At 44.0% G+C, this 15,116-nt stretch overlaps 1 protein-coding gene across 1 annotated transcript; it reads left to right on the plus strand.

The window, feature by feature from the left end:
• The first annotated feature begins 9,568 nt into the window (after nt 1-9,568).
• Phgr1 (proline, histidine and glycine rich 1) lies at nt 9,569-14,760 on the plus strand. Its single transcript, XM_032903934.1, has 4 exons — nt 9,569-9,675; nt 11,400-11,447; nt 12,472-12,479; nt 14,355-14,760. Exons 2-4 carry the CDS (start codon nt 11,438-11,440, stop codon nt 14,631-14,633), a joined length of 297 nt encoding a protein of 98 aa, XP_032759825.1. The 5' UTR covers nt 9,569-9,675; nt 11,400-11,437; the 3' UTR covers nt 14,634-14,760.
• The last annotated feature ends 356 nt before the right edge of the window (nt 14,761-15,116 follow it).

A 15,116-nucleotide genomic window follows, 5' to 3' on the forward strand; every position in this document is an offset into this window, starting at 1 on the left:
ACACAGCCCTAAATAGCAAATTTCTAGCCTTAGAACAGAAGATACAGGTAATTATGGAACAACATGAACAACAAAAAGAGAAAATTAAATCTTGGCAATGTAGCCTAGAAGGAACACTAGAATTGAAGACACAGAAAATTATAGATCAGAATAAGAGACAGAAAGATGAAAATGAAAGTGATAGACAGAAACTAGAAAGGATGTTAGAACAGAACATACAACAGCTCACAGATCATACTGAACAGCAGAGAGAAAGTAATGAGGTTTGGAAGCAAGACTTAGAAAATAACTTTTTAAAATTAATCAATCAAAAGATAATGGATAACAAATTATTAGAAGTACAATATAAAGAAAAATTCAAAGTGTGGAAGCAAAACCTTGAACAGAGAATTCAGGAACTCAAAGAACAGGGGGAAAGACAGAAAGAGAAATATGAAGCACGGATACAGACTTTAAGAGAGGAATTTAAAATTACAACTAAAGAAAAAACTCAGGTAGAGACAGAAGATAAAATTAAGGAAAGCCAACCTAAGGTATTTAGGAAACAAACTTTAGTCTATCCAGTCAGTGTGCAACAAAGGACTCCAAACGATCATCATTCACAGGGTTATGAAGAATTTGAATGGCAACCCATGGATGTATTAGAATTAAGGAAATTTAAGGAAAGTGTAACTAATTTTGGAATGCATTAGCCATTTGTAAAACAAATCTTAATTTCTTGGGCTATTAAAAATAGAGTAATCCCCCAAGACTGGAAAGATATGGTAAGAGCAATTCTAGAGCCTGCTGAAAATTTGCAATGGATTTCATGGTGGAGAGAAGAAGTGAGGGAGATAGCAAGACAAAATAGAGCTAGGGGCAGAGAGATTTCCACAGATCAACTGCTTGGTGAAGGCCGCTTTGCTGAAGTAGAGGTGCAGGCTATATATGACGAAGAAACTCTGTCATGGTGTCGATTGTCAGCCTTAAAGGCCTGGGACAAAATCGCAGAATCAGGGAAAAAGACTTGAAACATTCACTCAAGTCATACAAGGTCCTAAAAAACCTTCCCTGACTTTTTACAAAGGCTTACCTCAGCTGTGGAAAGGAGTGTATCAGATTCAGCGGCGAGAAAGGCGATAATTGAGTCTTTAGCCTTTGAAAATGCAAATACCAAATGCAGGGAAGTAATTAGACCACTAAAGGCAAGGTCCGCACCAATAGATGAGTGGATTAGATATACAGCTGATGTTGGATCTTGTTCTCCTGATACTACTTTGATAGGAGAAGCTGCCACTGGACAGCTAGAGATGACCCAAGATTTCAAATGTTTTAATTGTGGTGAGCAGGGCCATCTCAGATATTACTGTAATAAAAACCAAAGTGATACAAAAAGGGGACTGTGCCTCCTAGAATGTGTCAAAGATGTGGCAGATATGGACATTTGACTAGGAAGTGTACAGCAACAACAGACAGATGGGACCGCATCCTGACAAAAAAAAAACTCCCAAGGGGGCCTCTACAGAGCCCCAATACCAAACAGGGAGAGTTCTCCTCCTCAGAACGATTAAACAACAAGACTTCAAAACGAATATTTTGGCTAACGTCTATAGAGGACCAAAGGCCAAAACTAAAAATACTGGTAGATAATATCGAAATTGAAGGAATGGTTGACACTGGAGCAGATGTTACCATCATCTCTCCAAAATCTTGGCCCATTAGTTGGCCACTTCAAGGAGTGGATATGCAGTTTCAAGGTGTTGGCACTTTATCCCAAATAAAACAAAGCATCAGGTGGCTTAAATGTATAGGACCAGAAGGTCAGGTAGGAAAATTAAGGCCATACGTGGCTGATATAGCCATTAATTTATGGGGAAGAGATCTACTACAGCAGTGGAAAACTCAAATTAATATCCCCTCAGTTTCAGGTTCTGGCCCTAAAATTCATCAGACTCCTAATAAAAACTTTAAATTAGTCAGGGAATGTTATCAAGGACAGTTAGAGACTGTCCAAGCTGTCCATAAGCAAGATACAGCAGAGGCTGACAATTTAGTGCTACCCCAAGGAGCCACTGCTGTTAAAACAACAACAGCCTTGCCACTAAGGTGGCTGACTGACCAACCATCTGGATTGATCAGTGGTCCATGACAAAAAAAAAACTACAGGCATTAGAGCAGCTAGTCCAGGAGCAGCTGGAGGCTCAGCATATAGAGGAGTCCACCAGCCCTTGGAATTCTCAGTATTTGTCATTAAAAAACAGTCTGGCAAATGGAGGTATTGACAGATCTCAGAGCAATTAATAAGATTATTCAGCCGATGGGTTCCATGCAGCCTGGGATCCCTGCCTTCTTTGTTGCCTAGGGAGTGGCCTATTATAGTGATTGACTTAAAAGATTGCTTTTCACTATTCCTCTACATGAAGGCGATAAGGAAAGGTTTGCCTTTTTTTTTGCCTACCCTAATAAGGTAAGCCCCATAAAAAGATATCAATGGAAAGTCCTTCCACAAGGAATGTTAAATAGCCCAACCTTGTGTCAATATTTTGTACAGCAGCCATTAGATATAATTCGCAAAAAATTTCCCCAATCTATTATTTATCATTACATGGATGACATTTTATTGTCTGATTCAGATATAAATATCCTGGAAAGAATGTTTGATGAAGTAAAAAAAACATTACCATGCTGGGGATTACGAATCGCCCCTGAGAAAATACAAAGAGGGGATTCTATTAATTATCTAGGGTATAAAATAAGTGTACAAAGAATTAGGCCACAAAAGGTGCAAATCAAAAGAAACAAATTAAGGACATTAATGATTTTCAGAAACTACTTGGAGACATTAACTGGTTGAGGCCTGTGATTGGCTTGACCACTCAAGAGTTGAGCAATTTATTTCAAACACTACAAGGCGATAAAAATTAAATAGCCCAAGGAAACTATCAGCTGAGGCTGAGAAAGAGCTAACTTTGGTAGAAAGGAAACTGCAGGACGCACATCTGGATCGTATTGATCCAAAGATGGCCTGTATATTAGTCATCTTGCCCTCTACTCATTCCCCTACAGGAATTCTCATGCAAAGGGAAGATTATATCTTAGAATGGATATTTTTAGCACATAAACAGAGTAAGAAACTGAAAACCTACATTGAGAAGGTCTCTGAATTGATACTTAAAGGAAAATTGAGACTTCGACAATTAGTTGGAATGGATCCGGCTGAAATTGTGGTACCTTTTACTAATGCAGAAATTAACTCTTTGTGGGTACAAAATGAACATTGGCAAAGAGCATGCAGTAACTTCTTAGGAGACATTAACAACAAATACCCTAAAAGCAAAAGACTTCAGTTCATAAAACGAACTAACTGGATCCTCCCTCGTATAGTAAAGGGAACTCCAATATCTGGAGCCCCTACATTTTACACTGATGCCAGTAAGTCAGGGAAGGCAGGATATAAATCGGAAAATGTAAACAAGGTGACTGAGAGTCCCTATAAGTCAGTTCAAAAATCTGAACTGTATGCAATACTCATGGTGTTGTCAGATTTTAGAGCCTCTTAATATAGTAACTGACTCTCAATATGCAGAAAGGGTTGTTTTGCACATAGAGACTGCTGAACTTATTCAGGATGATTCCGAGTTGACATCACTATTTATTCAGCTACAACAAAAAATCAGAAATAGGAGTTACCCACTATATATAACACACATAAGATCCCATACAGGTCTGCCAGGCCCTCTGACACAAGGTAATAATGAAATTGACCAGCTACTGATAGGAAGTGTACTAGATGCTTCAGAATTTCATAAAAAACACCATGTTAACAGCAAAGGCTTAAAGAAAGAATTTTCTATCACTTGGCAACAAGCCAAAAGAGATTGTGAGGCAATGTCCTACTTGCTCGTTATATAATCAAACTCCATTGCCTACAGGAACTAACCCTAAAATTACCCAAAGAAATGAAATTTGGCAAATGGATGTTCTCCATTTTACAGAGTTTAGTAAGCTGAAATACATACATCATACTATAGATACATATTCAGGATTTCAATGGGCAACTGCCTTAGCGTCAGAAAAGGCCGATTCTGTAATTACACATTTGTTAGAAGTTATGGCTATAATGGATACCCATACAAATTAAAACGGACAATGGTCCAGCATATATCTCTAACAAGATTAAGTGCTTCTTTGACTATTATAATATAAAACATGTTACAGGTATACCACACAATCCTACAGGACAAGCGATTGTGGAGAGATCTAATCGAAGTCTAAAGGAGATGCTTAACAGGCAAAAGGGGTCAACAAAAACTCCCAGAGATAGGATACATAGTGCTTTATTAACCTTAAATTTTTTAAATGCTGATGAACAAAACAGCACAGCTGCTGAAAGACATTGGATTGTGGAAAAGACTACTGAACTAAACCAGCCTGTTTATATTAAGGATATTCTGACGTCAGAATGGAAAATGGGAAATGTGTTACGCTGGGGAAGGGGGTATGGCTATGTTTCTACAGGAGGAGAAAAGGTGTGGGTTGCTTCTAAGCTGATAAAAATCAGAAATGACAGGGGAGACCTCCTGAAGTCCTTGGCAACACAGAAGAAAAAGGAGACTAAGACGATCAACAAATAGGTGATGTATATATGAGGTTGTTTAGGTCTCCGTGTATGAACTAGCTGAGACTGAAATGTCTATAAACAGCCAGTGATATTTTGAGTGCAAATTCCTCATAACTTGTGTCGTATGTATTACAAAATTATATTCTGTTTGATTATATGATTAACCTAACCTGAAAAAAGGTAGTCATTTTTTTTTTTTATCTTTATTTACTAAACTGTGCACCCTGCTTATCCCATTTGAAAATGCTTATAGAACTATATAATGCTTGTAAAGTTTTGTGTGCTGCAGGATGAAGGAAGATAAAGATAGCTCTGAAATGATACACACTCTGGGATGCTGAGATTCCGGGACTTTCCAGTCCAACTTCGTGTTTGATTCTCCCTTAATTACACTGAAGATGCTTGATTTAAAGGCCTGCTTTCAGAACTTTCCCAGAATGGACATCTTACTTATCCAGCCCTTCAGACTGTCATAGTCAAGATGTCAGCTAAGCGATGAACTTTCTCAGCACAGAATGACTGGCAGGCAAATCCCGGCTAGCTCTACTTCGACAAAGCCAACTTTTCCTAATACCCCTTGGGCCCCAGAAGGGAATTCTTCGCCCCAATCCAGCTGGAAGCAGACAAGGAAGATCGTCGTCCCATTTCCTTATGTTGGGGTGGATGGTTCTGTTTATTTTAAGAACTGTGGATAAGTTTTCTTTTAAGGGATACAATACAAATGTAGCTTTGGGCAGGGGAAACTAGAGAATGTAAACTCAGGGATTGCTACTTTTCCTTTCCTTTTTTGTATCCTTCTTAGATATAGTAATACATAGAAGTTAGAGAAATAGACAAACAGATAGATTGGCAAACTTACTCTTAAACAAAATTTTACAGCTATATTTTACATTGATAGAAATGTTTGTAATTGATACAAAGTTGAAGCTGTAATCTTTTCATTGGTATAGAATGCATTTTACACAAATGCGAGGTTTTCAATGGTATACTTTCTTGTTGATTTATAATTGAGATTAATATTGCTACTTTAACATGGGCATTGTGCCTCCACTATGCATCTAAGAATACAAGTCTTAGACACGGTCCTATAACTGCTGTTATACATTATTTTTAGTTGATTAACCAGTACCAGCTAAGGGTCAGATGGCAAGGTTATGGTTCTAAGTCAGTTTAGATGGGTTTTGTAAATACTTGATTAGAGAGGGCCAGCGGTACTCTATGTTAACAGTTCAGAAACGCCTATGTAGATAGGAAATCTTCAAGGGCATCAGAAGTCCAAAGAATAACCTGTTTATGGACATTTCTTCATCTAGATCATTTTACTAGAGACTTGTCTGCCCCTGACAGGGCCCCTTAGACTCGAAGAAGAACTTGAGCATCAATGGAGTTGCACAAAACGTGGTAACGCAGCCACTGACCAAATTGCTTCAATTCATCTACAGACAAGACACTGTCCAGAAAGGGACAAATTATGCAGAATAGTCGACTGATAATCTCTGCCGAGGCAGGGTGATCAGCCCTTCAAAATCTGCATTGATAAGGTCTGTCAGATGATCCTGGGCCAGAAGGCTGAAGACTGATGCTCCAGCATATTAAGGAATAAGGGGACTGTCCAGGTGATCAGCAGTCTTTATAAAATTGGCTAAGCTTGGAAGCCATGTTTTGTGCTTCCTATGTTTTCAGGTAATATTAATCATTCTTGGATTTCTGATGTGGTTGGAGACTAGTAGTCTCATAGACAACCCGAATGGTTTAGTATTGAGAAAGATGATAAATCTGTTAGAGTAGTTTTAGGGTGGCATAGGATCTAGAACCAGGATATAGTCAAGTATAGTTTTTAGTATAGATGACATGGTTAATGAACAAAATTGATGGACTGGGTGATCAGCGTATTGTTGGTTTTATAAATTGCAGAATGGTAATAATGATGCTTAGTTCACCTATGTATAGGAAAAAGTTTTTTAACTGGACAAAAAGGGGGAAATGTTGTGGTTTGCCTTGCCAAGATGTGGTGTGGATAACATGGTTGGTGAACAGAGTTGGTGGACTGGGTGATCAGCATATTGTTGGTTTTATAAATTGCAGAATGGTAATAATGATGCTTAGTTCACCTATGTATAGGAAAAAGTTTTTTAACTGGACAAAAAGGGGGAAATGTTGTGGTTTGCCTTGGGGTTTTCTCTGAATTTGTTAAATAAAGGCAAGAGCGTGAGATTTGGGCAGAGGTAGGAGTTGGGAGTGAGAGGGGGATTAGATTCAGAGGTTAGGTTGACAGTTGACAGTTGGAGACAGTTGAGCGAGTGGAACCTGAGGGGGGGGGTGAGGATTGACAGTTGAGGGAGGAGGGGTTAGAGAAGGAAGCCAGGAGGAAGAAGAGGGAGTTGGAGAGACGATGGGGAACTGAGAGGAGTTAGAGGTACCAGGGGGGAGAAGAAGCTGGAGACTTGGTAAATAAAAGGTGCAGGGATGAGTAATTTGGGAACTGGGATTAGGACAGTGTAATGTGGATCTGCCAAATCTAGACGCTGGATTGCTTTAATGCTAAATGAGTGTGTTTTTTTTTTTTAAGAAAGAGTCTCAATTTAAGTAAGTGTGGCTGGGCTGAGGTTATGCCAAGATATCCAGCAGATATCTGGGGCACTGAGGTGTGGAACCCTAGCAGGGTAAAAACACCAGTGGTATGCTCTTTTGTGTAAGGGGCTCAGTATAAGAAAGTGTGTGGCTGGGTTGTGTTTCTGCCAAGATATCCAGAAGATATCTGGGGAAGCGAGTGTGGAACCCTAGCAGGGAAAAAACACCCTGAGGAAAACATTCCACCCCGGTTTTCGTTTATACATTTTTACTTTTACTTTATTTAAACCATGACACTCATAAATTCTAGGTATCAGACCTAAGGACCTGGGCATATTAGGCATGATCGCTGAGCTATACCCCAGCCCTGTCATTTTTTTTAACATCTTTTTTATGTGTATACACACGCACACATACATCTTTCTTTCCTTCCTCCCTCTGTCTGTGTGTATCTGTGTGTGTGTGTCTGTGTGTGTGTTTCAGTGTCCATGTGCATCTGAGTCTGTGTGTCTCTCTACCTGTGTATGTCTGTGTCTCTGTGTGTGACTCTCTATCTCTGTGTTTGTGTGTCTCTGTGTCTCTCTGTGCATCTGTGTCTGTGTATGTCTATGTGTGTGTCTGTGTCTCAGTGTGTGTGTCTCTGTGTGTGTGTTTTGTGTATGTCTCTGTGTGTGTGTCTGTGTGTGTCTCTCATCTGTGTATGTTTGTGTGTGTCTGTATCTCTGTCTCTGTGTGTATGTGTCTCTGTGTGTGTCTGGTCTATCTATGTGTGTCTGTGTGTGTCTATGTATGTGTCTGTGTCTCTCTCTGTGTGGGTGTGTGTCTGTGTTTCAGTGTCTGTGTGTGTCTGAGTCTTTGTGTGTGTGTGTCTGTCTTTGTGTATATGTGTATGTCTCTCTCTCTCTCTGTGTCTGTGTGTGACTCTCTATCTGTGGGTGTTTGTGTGTGTCTGTGTGTTTGTGTGTGTCTGTGTCTGTGTCTCTGTGTGTATGTGTCTCTGTGTGTGTGTGTGTGTGTGTGTGTGTGTGTGTGTGTGTGTGTGTCTGTGTGTGTGTGTGTGTGTGTGTGTGTGTGTGTGTGTGTGTGTGTGGGTGTGTGTGTGTGTGTTTGCATGTGTATGTCTCTCTCTCTCTCTCTCTCTCTCTGTGTGTGTGTGTGTGTGTGTGTGTGTGTGTGTGTGTGTGTGTGTGTGTGTGTGTGTGTGCATGGGCATGCCATGAACTGAGTATGGAAGTCGGAGTATAGCTTTAGGAGTCAGTTCTCTGTTTCCACCATGTGGGCTCAGATGATCAAGCTCAGGTTGTCAGGGTGGACAGCAGCAAGTGCCTTCACCGACTGAGCCATTGCTAATCTCAGTTTTATTTTTATTTTGACAGGTTCTCATTCTGTAGCCTACCTTGTAAGGATCTTGTTTGGAGCAGCATTGTAATATTAGGGCAGAGCACAGCCATCTTAGAGAAAATAATTTTTAAAAACACATAAACACAGAAGGAAAAAAATCCACACAAATATAAACCACAAAAAAAGAAGTCAGTCTTTACCCAACAACAGCTAACTTCAGCAAATTTATCAAAACTCATTCACCGAGGGGCTAGAGAGAGGGCTCCACAGCTAAGAGCACCTGGGCTCGATTCCCAGCTTCCATATGACAGGTCACAAGTGTGTGTCACTCCAGTACTAGGGGCTCTGACGCCCTCTTCAGAATCCAGGGGATTCTGGTTGACGTTCACAGGCACTGCATGTATGGCGTGCACAGGCATACATGCAGGTAAGACACCTATAACACATAAACTTTTTAAAAATGAAAAGAAAATCATCCATCAAACTTACTGGCCACTAACTAACACCAGAAGAGGGGTCAATGGCCAAGTAACTGAAGGAGCCACTGTGTCGCTGAGTCTGAGGTGTGCGGAGATCAGAGGCCCTGGAAGAAAGGATCTCAGAGACAGGAAGCTCACAGCCAGGGCCCCTGTCTGCCCGAGGGAGCACAGGAACAAAGTACCTGGCACAGCAGGTGCCGGGCGTCTGCCCCGCAGTTTACAAAGGTGGAGCAACTTGGCAGCTTGAGTTCTGAAAGTTTTCGTCCTCTCTGCCTCATCCAGATCTCATCCCCGTTGTCCCCTTTTCTGTGTGTGACTTGTTTCCAGACAGCTCCCTGGACTGGATAACAATTTAAGAACTCTGGGCCATGGACCTCAAGGTAGGAGGAATGTACTGAGGGGTCACTTGCCAGTCCTGTCTAGTTGGCGGAAATCAGTATGCTAGCCCTGCGACCTCGCACCTGGCTCTGGGAAGGTCCCCTCTCTCCTCTCTGCCCCACCCACCTTTGCTTTCTAGTGCTCTTTGCCCAGGTAGAGATTAGCCCGGCCCTCTTCATTCCCTGAACGCTCAGCCCTGAACTCTCCCGAAAGCATATGACCTGACCCAGCCCCACCCTGTCCTGTACAAATACTCCCTGGAGGGGAGACGGTCTCAGTCTTCCTGTCCCTTCTCTACATTCCTAGGTAAGGACCTGGGCCTGCGTGCTGAGGGTGGTGAAGGGAGAGGGCTCTGTGTAAATGGATGGGTGCCTGTGTGATCCTAGTATGTGTCAGTTCATTGAAATGGTTCCTGTGCCTCTGGCTCTTTCTGAGGATAACATATGTCTGCACATGTTGATCGGTTTCTAAAGGATTGCCTGTGTCTATGCCAGGTAGTTGTTCAATTGTATGCATTTCTGTCCTCCTCAGCTTCCAGGCTAGCCCTTGGACCTCCACTCTGCAAGAGTTAGAACTGACACACCAGGTAGAGAGTCATTTGAGAATTATAGGCTCGCAAAGTCCCTTCCAAGGACTGTCTTTTCTCTTGCTTTTAACCCCGGTCTTGATTGGCCCAAAGATTTCAGTTAACATCGCTTCACACACCTAAGCCCAGCCTCGAGAGACTCTTCCAAGCTCATCATTAGTCAAGGGTGAAGAGTTGGGAGCAGTTGAGGCTGGAGAGCCGGCTCAGCAGTTGAGAGCTCGGGCTGCCTCTCTAGAGAACCTGGGCCCAATTCTCAGCACCCACTAGGTGCCTCATAGCCACGGGTAACTCCAGTTTTTGAGTATCTGGTTCCTACTTTGGCCTCTGTGTGCACTGCATGGATATGGTGCCCAAACATAAGTTGAGGCAAAATACCCATATGTGTAAAATTTTTTAAAAAAAAATTAAAAATAAGTAGAGAGCCAGAAAGACTATGGGCATAATTTGGGACTGATTTCAGTTGAACATGCAGAAGCAAAAAATAAAAAAAAAAAAGAGTGGTTTTCTAGGGCTGGGGAAAGACCTCATGGTAGAAAGCCTGCTTTCCAAGTACAAGGCTCAAGATTTGATCTGCAACTCTGTGCCTTTGTATTGGTGTGTGTGTCTGTGTGTGTGTGTCTGTGTGTGTGTGTCTCTGTGTGTGTGTGTGTGTGTGTGTGTGTGTGTGTCTGTGCTCATTTGCTCAGTGTCTGTGTGAGTTCAGAGGGTCTTGATACCTTTAGTCTTCAAGTGCACTGTGTTATAGGGTTGTCAGATCTAGGACTGTCAATTGCACCTTGGGGCTGGAAACATGGCTCAGCGGGTAAGAGCACTGTTCCTCCAAAGATCCTGAGTTCGATTCCCAACAACTACATGGTGGTTTACAACCATTTGTAATGGGATCTGATGTCTTCTTCTAGTGTGTCTGAAGACAGGGACAGTGTACTCACATATGTGAAGTAAATACATCTTTAAAAAAAATTGCGCCTTGCATGTCAGGTCCCAAAAGATGAGGCTCTAGCCTCGACAGACCACTCGACAGCTCCAGGTGATGACAGCTTGTCAGTGGATGACAAATTGACTCAGACCTTAAACTCCTCGCCCTCTTCCAGTCTTTGTGAGAGGAGACAGTAATAAGCAGTAAGGACTGGGGAAGGCTATCCATTCATTTGTGCGGCAAGGACAAAGTCCTTAAGGTCCCCCTCCTCCCCAGAAGCCCACACCCACCCATCTGTTCTGCCCCTCCCTACTCTGCATACAGGAAGGAGCCAAGCCTTCCCATCCCAGCTCTTTAGCAGGTGTTTATACAGAGACCTATGGGTTGGGGGGTGGTATCATGACCAGGGCACTTGGCCGGCACCCCTTTCTTCTTTTGAAGGGACTATGTGTATACAGCCTTAGAAAGGAAAGAGATTAGATTGGGGGTTAGATCACCGCAAATAAAAATGTTATCCGTTAACCACAGGTGTTCTGTGTGTCGCTTCCTGCTCTTGCCCGGTAAAGATGCATCCAGGTAAGCATGACTGGGTGGCTCGGAGGCAGAAGAGGGAAGAGAAGGGGGGGGGGGTGCAGAGGCAGTCAACCAGCCATATGTATTGGATGCCAAGTGTGCTTGCGCATGTGTGTGTATAGGTGGGTGTGCACAGAGTTTCAAATATAAACAAACCTTTGTATTCCAAAGAGCACTTTATATTTAAGAAACAAGTCTATACTCCCTCCATCTCATTAGCCCTTCAACCACAGGAGAAAACAGGCAGGCCAAGTCCCTCTTCCACAGTCCCCACGAGGCCCAGGGATGTTAGATGTTGTGCTTGAGATGAGACCGTGAGAGCACTGCCAGGTCTGGAGTTCTTGGCGGCCATACTGTTGCCTCCCCTCAAAAGACACAAAAGAACTAGAACTCCCACCAAAGCCCACCACACAGGCTTCAGCAGAATGAGCTGTTTTGTGCACAGTGGGTATCTCGACATCCCAGTGATGTGGAATTCCTGCTGGACAGTAAGGCAGAGCGAAGTTAGAGAGATTTCCAAGCAGCAGACAGCGTGAACAAAGGCCTAGAGTCTTTACAAAGACCAGAAGGTTGTAACCAGGATATGAGGAGAAACCAGCACAGAGCTCTGAGGGGCTATGGGTTGATCTTCAGGGATGAGTCAGGGAGGCTGGCTGGGGCCCAGACAAGGCAGAAGAGGGCTTACCACAATAGCATGCCTCCCTAGGGCCCTGAAATTTGACCAAGGTTAGGAGGGCAGACCACTGGCAGTGTGGACAAAACCTTAACCTCCTATCTGGCCCTGTGCCACCCAGGGGACTTGGCCAGCTCTTGAACCCACAGGGATACACAAGTAAGTTTTGTATTGACTTTCAATATGAATCTACTGTTAGTGGATGAATGAAGGAATGACTGTCAGGCAAGTGGCCAAGCCTGAGGAGCCTGGGTGGGGCAGGGGTGAAGACATCAGGGAGGAGGCAGGAGCAAGTTGTCCCCTTTGGACCCAAAGGACTGAAGCCCTGTTTCTTTCCCCCTTTCTCTCTAACAGGTGGCAAGGTAGGAACATTCTCTATCCTTCTTTCCTCCCCATCCCCCTGCCCCTACCCTTCCCACCTTGGCGGCTTCTTTCAGGCCTCTCACCTCATTCTTGGACCAGGACTTTGCCAAATGAAGTCAGGAAAACTCAGGCAGCAGCCTGGGAAGGGCGGAGTGCTGCGGCATCCGCCCACCCCTGCCAACTGCAACCTTCTCCTTGGCAATCTCTCCTCTGTTTTCCCATCTGTCTCTCTCCTTTCCTTACTTCCCTCCCTTGGCCCAGCAGCCCGTCCTTTCTCCTGCTGGTTCCCAGCCTGTTCTGTGCTTCCCTAGCTGGCTGTCTCACTTGCTCTCAAGCCCCAGCCACACTGCAGGGCTCCTAGGGCAGGCTTCTGCTAGGGAAGGAAGGGAAGGCTGCCTGCTCACCCCTTCTACCTCCCAGCCAGCAGCAGACAGACTTCCTGACCTGGGTCTGTGACCCTGCCATAGTAGGGTGAGAAGTGGTTGTTCCCTAGAATGGCTGAGCCCAGATGGGGCAGGGACTGTTGGAAGAGGATAACCCCCCCCCCCGTTATGGAGACTGCCTTCCCTGTAGGTATTCTGCCCTATCAACCCCTTGGATGGCCAAAGCAGAGAGGGAACCATCCCACTCCCAGGAAAGAGGGGCATAACCCTATTTCTACAACCCTGGGCTCCAGACGCCAGTGCCCTATGGTTTCCTTAGGCCTATAGCAAGAGATGATCACTCCTGGTCTCCAGCCAAGGAAGGTGAAGCAATACTTTCCCAGGCCTTTTAGATCTGAGAAGTGGAAGTTTAACTGTACTTTCCCTTCTTCTTGACTGGGTCTGGCAGTAGTACAGGGGCATTATAAGCCCATACCTTGTCACCCTGAGCATACATCTGTGTACATGTGTGTACATGTGTGTACATGTTTGTGCACCCACCTACAGGCACATATCCAGACATAGCTATTTTGTTGTGGTTTAATTTTTACAGTACCGGGTTTACAGTGTCTGGATAAATTCTCTACCATTGAACTCCGTACCCAGACACACTTTTAAAATTTTATTTATTTACTTTTATTTTTGAGACAAGATTACATCATGTGGCCTGAAGCTCACTATTTAGATCAGACTAGCCTTGAACTCACAGAGATCTGCCTGTCTCTGCCTCTTATGTTGCTAGAGTTAAAAGCATCTACCACTATACCTAGCCAAAAAATTTAAAGGGGGCTTCATTCTATAGCCCCGACTGGCGTGAAACTACTATTTAGATAAAGCTAGTCTCAAACCCACAAAGATCCACCTGCCTATACCCCTTTAAAAGGTTAAGGGCACGCACGTGCCACCCACTCTACAACCATAGCTATTGTATATACATTTAACACACTTCTCTCTACACACAACACATCCCAGCTGTCCACCCTCTCTACCTCTTCTCCTCAGCCTGGCTTTCTCCCCACCTGGCTTTCAGGGAATTCTTCTCCAGCCTCCCTAGCGTCGCCTTTGCTCCCCAATGTAGTGAGCTGCCATTTCTAGCAAGGCAGAACTCATTAGCCATTCTGCTAGAGCCCAGATCGGGTAAGTGACCTATAAGATACTCTTGCTTCTTACAAATAAATAACTCAAGATCTAGAAGAAGAGGTCACAGCTCCGCAAAGGGAACAAACGTAAAGCATCTAGACTCTTCCCCTTTTCCTGCCCAGTAGTTAAATAACTTCACTGCAAAAGAAGCAGGGCTAGGAGCAGTTCCTTGCTACTCCTATCACCCAACTTCCCACTACACCCCCTTGCAGATGCCCAGGAATCCTGAGTCCCTTTGGGGAGGGGAGGTAAAGAGGAATTGACTGCAGCCATTGACATTGGTTCTAGCATTTCTCTTTTGGCTTTCAACAGGGACACTGCCAGGGTCATTCTCACTGTGGGCCACCTCCTGCCCATGGTCCAGGACACTGTCCTGGGGGAAATCACCCTCCAGGGCCTGGTGGCCCATCCCATGGCCATGGTCCAGGACACTGTCCTGGGGGAAATCACCCTCCAGGACCTGGTGGCCCATCCCATGGCCATGGTCCAGGACACTGTCCTGGGGGACAACATCACCCTCCAGGACCTGGTGGCCCACCCCATGGCCATGGCTCAGGGCACTGTGGGTCTCACCCTGGTCCACATCACTGAGAAATCAGAAGAAACGAAGACACAAGATGAGAAGTCTGCATGGAATTTGCTGTCCTGGCACCGGGCCTAAACTAGAATTTTCCCTTGCAAATAAATAGCCTCCTGGAGGCCATATTTGTTCTTGTTAGAGACTGTCTTTCTTCATATCCAACTGGGGCTCAGAGCCCAGTTCTATCTATTTCCTTACTGTGGAAACCAGATATCCATCTTGGCATTCTCAGAAGCATGGCTAAGCGGTGCCCACAGTATAGAGCTACTTAAGATCACTGATCTGATGGGGCTTCCACTGGTTTCTATTGACGGAATACATTCTCACCATTTCCTGAAAACACACCAAACTCCTGACCTTCTTTTGTTACAATCTCCTAAATCCCACTCCAGGTGAGGCATGGTCTGTCTGTCTCTCATACCTTCACATGTTCAAAACCTTCCTAGCCAGTCGCAGCTCCACTGTCTCCAGGCAGTTTTCCTTAGAGCTATTAG

The sequence above is a fragment of the Rattus rattus genome, chromosome 5, assembly GCF_011064425.1.
Source record: "Rattus rattus isolate New Zealand chromosome 5, Rrattus_CSIRO_v1, whole genome shotgun sequence".
Lineage (NCBI taxonomy): Eukaryota > Metazoa > Chordata > Mammalia > Rodentia > Muridae > Rattus > Rattus rattus.